Source organism: Mustela nigripes, chromosome 14 (genome assembly GCF_022355385.1).
Source record: "Mustela nigripes isolate SB6536 chromosome 14, MUSNIG.SB6536, whole genome shotgun sequence".
In the NCBI taxonomy this organism is placed as follows: Eukaryota; Metazoa; Chordata; class Mammalia; order Carnivora; family Mustelidae; genus Mustela; species Mustela nigripes.
Window position 1 is genome coordinate 578,196 of NC_081570.1, and position 9,066 is coordinate 587,261.

The 9,066-nt window shown below is 58.6% G+C and overlaps 2 protein-coding genes across 3 annotated transcripts in view; both read right to left on the reverse strand.

Moving 5' to 3' along the window:
- LOC132001510 (cyclin-dependent kinase 11B) overlaps nucleotides 1-386 on the reverse strand; it is an 18,722-nt gene extending 18,336 nt beyond the window's left edge. Inside the window, exon 1 of one of the 2 annotated variants that reach the window (XM_059376227.1) lies at nucleotides 286-386. The gene's annotated coding sequence lies outside the window, so the exon portion shown is untranslated. The remainder of the gene's footprint in view (nucleotides 1-285) is intronic. The other variant, XM_059376228.1, reaches the window with a different exon arrangement.
- A 1,494-nt stretch (nucleotides 387-1,880) lies between these two features.
- The window catches only part of SLC35E2B (solute carrier family 35 member E2B), a 27,663-nt gene continuing 20,477 nt past the window's right edge, over nucleotides 1,881-9,066 (reverse strand). The window contains 2 exon segments of the mRNA XM_059376232.1: nucleotides 1,881-4,675; nucleotides 6,443-6,626. Coding sequence (XP_059232215.1) covers nucleotides 4,438-4,675; nucleotides 6,443-6,626 — 422 coding nt within the window. The 3' untranslated portion in view covers nucleotides 1,881-4,437.

The following is a 9,066-nucleotide window of genomic DNA, read 5'->3' on the forward strand; positions in this document are numbered from 1 at the left end:
CCTCTCCGCCAGAGCTCACGGCAGCCCCGCCGGGGGCTCCATGAGACCCTCCGCGCGCACCGGGCCGGCCGTCGGGAGGGTCCGGGAGCCGGGCTGGGGCGCTGCGACACGGCCGCGACGCCGGGACCCTCGCCGCCGGGGCTCAGCCGCCACGAGCCGGGGTTCGGGCCCGACGCCGCCTCAACCCCAGCTCCGCGCGGGGCGACGAGGCGGGAAGCGACGCCCGGACGGAGAGGCCAGGGAGCTGGCCGCGCCCGCCGCTCGTTCCGGCCCTCCGCCACTCACCCCTGCACCGCTGCCGCCGCCACCGCCGCCGCCGCCACCGCCGCCGCCGCCGGTCCCGGAGCCTGAGGAGAAACAGCGCCCGGCGCGCGCCAGCAGCGTCGCCACTTCCTGCGTCGGCGCCGGCGGATGACACACGGGGGCGGAGCCCGCCGCCGGCTCCCGACCGAGGGCATCCGGCGCGCTGGCGGCGTCACTTCCGTCCTGGAATTCCCGCGGCCGTTCCGCGCCCGCCCCTGTCCCGCCCGGCGCCAGGCCGGCCTGCGTGGTTCCGGGGGCCACAGAGACCGGGAAGGGGGCGGGAAGGTAGGCGTCCGCACTATGCCGCCCAGTTCGGGCACCAAGAGGGCGACAGGGACGGGCCGGTCGCCCTGGGCTCCTGGGGCCGGGCCTCCCCCGCTTCTCTCCGTCGCGCGGACTGCGGGCGCCCGCGGAGCTCACGGCAGCCCCTCCTGTAGCTCGGCCGCGCCCACACCGGAGGCCCGACGGCCACGCAGGCGGACGGAACCCGAGCCCCGGCGAGGTGTCCCCGCAGCGGGCTCGACCGAGCACTGCCCCGGCGAAGGCCGCCCCCAGTGCGCCGTAGAGCGACCTCCGCGGGGGAAGCCGCGGACACGGGCTCGCCCCGGCAGGCTCACACTCCGCTCCCACGTCGGCAGACGGGGCTCGAAGTAGCCAGTGAACACCGGGTTTCCTCCAAACGAGGAGGGGAGAGTGCGGGGCGCATGGCGGGCTTAGTCGGGGAGCGGGTGGCGGTCGCTCCCACGGGGAGACGGAGCCGCAGCGGGCGCTTCCGGTCACTATTACTGTTGTTTAACCAGTAGCATAGTTTCCGACTCCTTTTGGAGTCTGGGCACCGGTCCAGCGCCCAGGAAACCCATAATCAGAACCTCGGGGAAACGAGTACGTTCTGCAGAGACGGCGGTGTCGGAGGCTTTGCACCCAAGCAGCAGGCGGTCAGCAGAACCTCCCCTGGGCCAAGCGGCTCCTCGGCCAGGAGAGGGGCTCACGGGCAGGTTCGCCGGGGAGCTGGGGCATTCTTATTTCTAAAGCAAGGGAAGGAAGAGGCCCCAACCAGAGCGGGTACGGCCTTTGTGAAAGAATGAAGCCCTCAGTCCACTGGTCACAGGTAGAAGAAAAGAACCCCATGTGCACGAACTCCTGGCCTAGTTTTTCCAACCCAGGAAACCATGAAAACACTTGAGGCCTTGGGAAAGCACACCACCAGCCAGATGTAAAGCGCCACGTGGTGCGTGTGTCAGCCCTACCCGCCCATCCAAGGGGCCGCTCACAGGCAGAACCCACTGGTTCTGGGAAAAGCATTTCCAGCGCGGCGGATGTTCTCTGAGCTGCGTGGGACTGTCTCTGATTCACCATGTGTGTTTTTCTTAAAGACACATTTTGGATTTGGATTGTGCAAGAATATTCTCAGCTTTCCAGGGCAGATTATTTTAATGCTGATATACAGGAAATTATGACTACTGGAATTAAAAAAAAAAAAAAAAGCTTTTTAGGCCCTTCAGTGGAAGCTTCCTTGAAAGCCAGACATACTACATCTCTAAGTATCAATGTAGGTAAGCAAATGACCTGACCTGACACCTGTTTGAAGTGTTTCTTTGCAAAGGCACAGACAACAACCATGGACACGGGAGGAAGTGACCCAAGGAAGTGGTGACACCCAGTGTCAATGTTGATACAAGCACGTTTGGGATGGCTCAGTGAGAACATACTAGAAACACTACTACACAGAGTTAATTAAAAAAACAGATCATGTCTGTACATTCATTCCACACATGGCCAACACAGGCCACGGGTTTTGTGTCCTGGCTGGGCTGTCTTGGACGGAGACCAGACATGGGAAGAAGGAACGTAAGCCCCGGGCCGGCACACTGCCGGCCACAACTTGTGTTCTGAGGAAATGTCTCAGAAGCAGCTTTGCTGGAAATGACCTCATTTGCTAATAATTCAGGAAAATCTTCATTTTGTTTCGGATTTTGGAAAATCGCACCTGCAGACAGCCACTTGTGAGAGGAGACAGGGCACAGGTGACCTGTAGTGCGCTTGGTCCCTTACGAGCTCAGACGCAGGTGCTGCCCGTCTGGTCACACTCCGATGACCACTGCGATGACGACATCCGTGAGGAAGGCAGCATGAAATCATCTTGCAACAAGATGACCGCAGATGTGTCCTCTGCTCCCGTCCCGTCAGCAGCTGGTCGCGGCGGCCACATTCTTGAGGGGGGAGGCACGATGCTGTGCAAGCCGTGCCTTCACTCTGGTCCCCCCAGACCCAGGTGACTGCCGCCCCAGTCACCTCCAACGAGTCCTCCTCCGTGTGTTTGTGGGGGAGGCGGCGAGGGAAGGGATAGAAATGGGGCAAGTCTCATGATCAACGCCTTCACGGTGCAGGTGAGCTCGCTGTCCGTGGGGCACAGGACGTCCTGAAAAGGTTGTAGTTTCTTGTTTTGTTTGTTCATTTTTGGTGGAAAATGTGAGCACTGAGAAAAGGCCCTGCTCTGACCTGTCATTATGGCACGCCGCTTCAAGTAGCCAGAAGTTAATGAGACATGATTATTGCTCTTTGTTTCCAAGAGATTTGACCTTTAGGGGGGCCTGTTTTCATTTCCCAGCTGAGACGCCAACCGGAAAACCAGTGAAGAGATGGTGGGAGCCAAGGACTGAGCTACAGGGAGGGGGAATCCGACGAGGGGCTGTTCGCGCCCGAGGCCCTCCTGTAGGCTACTTCGCTCGGTCACGGCAGGCCGGTCTCAGGCGGCCGTGTTGCCGCCGCAGGTGATGCGCCCCAGTGTGTGAGCGTGGTGCCACAGAGAGGTCTTCAAGCCTGGCTGGCAGCGGGCGGAGCCCTGATCAGAATGCCACTGGGATGTGAGAGGGGGAGCAGCGTGCAGAGGCCTGGAGCCCGGACCTTGCAAAGGGCTCAGATGCCCAGCGTGATGGTCCGTCTGCTCTGGGAGGCGAGAGCCAGGCCAAGCCAGCCTGTGGGTTCAGTGTGTTAACGGTCACACAGCACACCTTCCAGAAGCCACTTGTCCCTGGCCACCTGTTTCCTTCTTTAAAAACTCCAGTCATTGTAAATGCAGTGTGACAAAAACTGTGAACACACCAAATGTTCTTCCCAGCACCCCCTACTCCCTCGTTCATGAGGGAAACCCTCAGCATCCTTGTCCAAGAGACAAGGTATGAAGCGGCCCGACCAGCAGGGTGATGGCAGGAGTACCTCTAGGGAACCCTTCAGAACAGCCCGGGTTACACACAGGGGCCCAGAAAAAAAAAAGGGAATGTCCGTATGTCCTTGTCCTGAGCTAAACACCACAGATGCCTGTCTGTCCTCCACCTCTGTGACCGGCAGCCACCGTCATCACATCGGGGGTCCCTGAATGAAGGACAGCCACCGGTGAGAGTCAGGACCCTCAAGAGGTCTGGGGCCTAGTGCAGCAGAGACCCTGAAAGGGGTGGGGCACCTTCCCTTCCATAAGGGGCCTTTCCCTAAGTGGTCCGGCTGCTGACAGCTCTGGGGTGCAGAGGGCGCCGTGGGTGGAGGGGCAGGAAGGCCAGAGCCACGGGCCTGCCCCCTTCTGTGCCCCTTCCTAGCTCTCTCCTAGTGGTCACCTGGCTGCTGTGGCCTCTGGCCCAGGCAGTGGCACCTGGGCCTTCCGTCTCAGCACGGCAGCCCCGCCAGATGGCAGAAGGACATGTGCAGGCCCAGGGACACGGAGCTGGCACCAAGCAGTGGGAGTGGCACATGTTGGCACCTGTGGCCGTCCCCCTGCCAAGGCACCGGGGCCTGGCCTCACTGTAGCCGGACCTGTGTACTGGTGAGGGCCTGCAGAGGCTAGTGCGGGTCCCAGGGCCCCTCATGCGCTCATCACGGGGTCAGCAGGTCGGGGTTTTCACATTACATGGCTGTGGCTCAGCTGCTGGCTCTGGTCTGTGCCCCAGGAAGCTGGCATCTGGGATCCCTGTGCAAGTTCCCGGTGGTTTTCACTGAGAACTCAAGAAAGGAGCAGGGAAGGCGGCATGTCCCTTGGTCTCCTGCACCTACTGACCTGAGGGGCTGGGCGTCCGTGCCAGTGAGGAGGACAGCAGCGGTGGGCAGCACCTCGGGGCCCCGGGCACCTGCCGGGGCTTCCACAGCTCAGTGGTTTGGCCGGGGGTCCTTGGGGGTCAGCGGCTCCGTGTCGTCCTCTGGTGTCCGGTTGGCAGCCGCAGCCAAGCTCTGCATGGCCTCCTGCTGGTGCTGCTTGGCTTTGTTGTAGAGCAGGACGCCAGCTGTCACTAGCGCAGTGCCGGTCGCCGACAGGCTGGTGACGCTGTTGCCAAACACGATGACGCTGAGCCACGTGGTCGAGGCGTGCTTCACGGTGCTGGCGACACTGCAACGACAGAGGTTACAGCCCGGGCTTGGCCCGCCGCCCGCACAGCCCAGGGGCACCCCCTCGCTGGCTCCCTCCTCCTCACTTTCACTAGCAAAGGTGTCCAACAGAGAAGCAGGGACAGGTTATGACGAATGGCCATACTCCCGTCCTGCAGACTAAACTGACATTTTGCTTTATTTGCTTCATCCTATTTGGGGACTGAAATATTTTTAAGTAAATCACAGACATTATGGCATTTTCCCCTAAACAGCTCAGCGTTCTGCTGAAGGGCAGGAGAGCTCTGCAGACGCCGCCGGGCAGAGAGGAACAGGAGCCACCCCAGAAAGGCCCCTCGGGGACTCTGTCTCTTGTGCGAGCAACGCTGGGCCCCGTAGAAACGCAGTTAATGTGAAAGATGCTGACATGCTCACAGCACTTGTGTCTGGGGATCTTGGGCTTCATGTGCTTTACTCTTTGTACTTTTCTGTCTTTTCCAAACTTCCAATGACGAATTAAGTACTGCTCTTACGATATGAATAAGACGTACACCAAAAAGCTATTTTCTTTAAAAAGAATTGGTTTTCTGCTTTTGCCCTTTTTGAACCATTGTTAAGAATCACGAAAAAACAAAGTTTCACGGGTATTTGGAAATAATTCCTGGCCCCATATGGATACCAAAATGTGTGACAGAGACAGTGACCACTCCGGGCCTCAGAATGTAAAAGTCCTGACCGACTGTGGCTGGCACTCCTGCAGACCTTCCCCCGTCAGGAGCCAGGAAGGGGGAGGGCCACATGGGTCACAGGGCAGGGCGTACAGCTGGTGCCCTGCACGGCCGCCGCACTGGGCCAGAGCAACCTGAGCAGGGAGGGGCGGCAGCCGCCCCAGGGAACCCCAGAGAGTCAGAGGCCCGGCTGTTCCACGCCTCTGCTTCCTGTTCAGAAGTTTAAAAAAAAGGCCCACTGACTTCCATGACACGTGGCCAAAGCTAAGAACGTGGATTTCTAGGCTTGCTACGGACACGAGCTCATGCTTTTCTGCTTGTTACTGAAAACTCTCTAGTCTTGAGATGGCGCTTTTATTAAAGTCTGTAAGTCACAGAAGGGGAAGAGGAGCCGGCAAGGCCTCCGGCTCGCCTGTTTCCAGAGTTGGGCCTCCAACGTGGGAGCCTACGGCTACATGTGGCTATTCAAATTGAAATTGCTTAAAATTAGATGAAATTAAGAATTCATCTCTTGGGGGGTGCCCGGGTGGCTCAGTGGGCTACGCTTCTTTCTGCCTTTGGCTCAGGTCATGGTCCCAGGGTCCTGGGATTGAGCCCCACACTGGGCTCCCTGCTCCGTAGGGCCTGCTTCTCCCTCTGCTGCTCTCCCTGCTTATGCTCTCTCTTTCTAATAACTAAGTAAATAAATAAAACCGTAAAAGAAGAGTTCTGTTCCTTACTGCATTCACCTCACGTCAGGTGCCCATGGCCCCCACTGGACAGCCCAAGAGCAGAACATTCTGGCCTCACAGGCGGTGCCACTGACACACTGATCCAGACAGAAAAACACTCAAATCTGCTCCAGTTTCCGGGGGGGGCTCCCTACAGACTGATGTGCTGGGCCTCGCCGTAGGTCAAACAGCTCTGAACAGCACGGCCTGGTGGTCACAACACGTGGCTACGGCCCTCCCTTCACATCTGAAGAGCACGGAGATGGTTCATGCAATCCCTGGGCTTAAAGTCCGCTCCTCTGCAAAAGAGCTGGACGCACACTTTGTCTCTTGGGAAACTACCGTGCTCACCTGAACGTCACAGGGGAGATCTTGCCCATGAGGGCGTAGGCCGTGACGCTCTGCAGGTGGAACAGCACGCCGTCCGTCAGCAGCAGCAGCACGACGTCCCGGCTGTAACTGAAGCTCCTCCCGCTCCGGCCGATCACCGGCAAGTCCTGTGGTCAGAACAGAAGCAACGCTCTGCCGTTGCTGTCTTCCCTTCGCAGAGCACCTCGGGGAAGCCTGGGGTCACGGGTACCCAGTCTCCTGGGCCCACAAGCTGAGGCCGAGCAGTGGTCTGCAAACAGCCTTCTCGCGCGGCACCCAAACAGCCCCACCAACCTTCTGAACGTGCACACGCACGCGCGTGGCCAAGAAGCCCATGAGAGGGCGCTCAGCATCACTGACCGTCCGGGAAACGCAAACCCATAGCACTGGGGGAGACGGCAGGGGAGACCGCCTCACGTGCGCGCACGGTGACCACCGAGAACAGAAAATGGAAAGGACACGCGCAGCGGAGGAGGGGCAGCTGGAGGCCTTGAGCGCTGCTGGCGGGAAAGTAAACTGGTGTAGCCACCGCAGGACAGTCCTCAGAAGGTTCAACAGACAACTCCTGCGAGCACGGCACCCCACGTCTGGGCGCCCACCCGAGGAACCGGGAGCGGGGTCTGGGTTCGTTACGCGCACGCCCAGGTTCATAGCAGGACTGTCCGCCAATGCCGAAATGAGGCAGCGACTAGGCATCCATCCGTGTGGGGACGGACGGACGGACGGACGGACTCCGATGACTCAGCCCAGAGGAGGAGGAGGTTAGGCACCTGCCAGAGCACGGAAGGGCCCTGAGGACACCACGCCCAGCAACATAAGCCAGTCCCCAAAGGACAGACCCCATAGGATTCCACTTACATGAGAGACCTAGGGTCGTCAGATCTGCACAGACAGAAAGGACAGTGCGGGTGCCACTGGCTGGGGGAGGGATGAAGGAGCTCAGAACACAACTGTGCCACTTGGGCACCAGGATTATTTTGGGCTGAAGACCCTTAAAAACAGCAGGAGCACGAAGAGCCTGAGCTCCCTTCCCATCCCTGAGAAGGAGACAGGCCGCGTGGAGGCCGTGGGCGCGGCAAGAGGAAAGCAGCACGCTCCTCGCCGGAGACCGAGCCAGGCGGACTCGTGGCCTCCGCCCCCCAAACAGCCGCTCCCCTGCAGCCACCTCCCCCTGCTTGGCCTGGATGCGCACACAGACTCGCCCCTCCTTTGGTCTCCTCGGGAGGCTCCCATGTCACGTGAAGCTTATGTTAAATCAGTCTGTGGGCTCGTGCCCTGTCATCGCCCAGCCAAGGCCCTGGCAAGCCGGGAGAGGTAAAGCTTTGCTCCCCCAGTGGGGCAAGCGGGGAGTTCCTTTTTAATGGGGACAGAGTTTCAGTCCGAGATAATGAAAGTCTGCACACGGACGGTGACGGCTGCACCACCTGAACTTATCTGACGCATACTTTAAACGGTTAGAATGGTTAATTTTATGCTTATGTATGTTTTACGACAATAAAAATATTTTTAGAAATGTACATCTTTCCATCAACCATTTCTTTCTTTCTTTTTCTTTTTTTTTTTAAAGATTTTATTTATCTGTTTGAGAGAGAATGAGTGGGAGAGAGCACGAGCGAGGAGAAGGTCAGAGGGAGAAGCCGACTCCCCACGGAGCTGGGAGCCCGAGGCGGGACTCGATCTGGAAAGTCCGGGATCATGACCTGAGCTGAAGGAAGTCGCTCAACCAACTGAGCCACCCAGGCGCCCTCAATCAACCATTTCAATTCCAAGAAAGTATCCTACAGAAACACTCTTGTCTGCTAAAGACACGACAAGTGAAACAAGCTGTTCGTGTGAAATGTGCCAAGCAGTCAGGTTTCTGTTCAAGGGGCTGTGACAGATCAGGCACAGCCACACCCCGGAGCACAAGCATAGGACAGAAGAGCCTAGTTCCATTTGTGTTTAAAAAAAAAAAGTGGGGGGCGCCTGGGTGGCTCAGTGGATTAAAGCCTCTGCCTTCGGCTCGGGTCATGGTCCCAGGGTCCTGGGATCGAGCCCCACATCGGGCTCTCTGCTCAGCGGGGAGCCTGCTTCCTCCTCTCTCTCTGCCTGCCTCTCTGCCTACTTGTGATCTCTCTCTGTCAAATAAATAAAAATTAAAAAAAAAAAAAAGGTCTGCATGGACATGGACACACAGCTTCCTAAGACTGTTAGAATCATACCACACGCGTGTCTACCCGAGTATGATCCTAGCCATGGAGACAGGGCTGGAAAAGGGGTTTGCAGGAGTGGGTCCAGGGGTGATCAGGAGACAGACCGTCTCTCTGCTTTATCTACTCCTGTCCTGTTGCTTGCTCTAAGTGGGCACCTGTTACTTTAAACCAATAATAAAACAGGCCTAAAAACCCTCACACTAAGACTTCAGGACACTTCTGCAGCCTCAGGTTGGCCCTGATGGGCGCAAGCCAGCGTCTGATGCTTCTCTGAGCTTTGGCTTCTCAAGGGCACACCAATGACCCCTTGTGAGTGACGGGGCAAGCAGCCAGCCTGCCAGCCCCGCCCCCTGGACAGTTAGGCAACCCCCCCCCCCCCCCCCCCCGCCAAGCCTGTCACTGTGGAGACGCGCC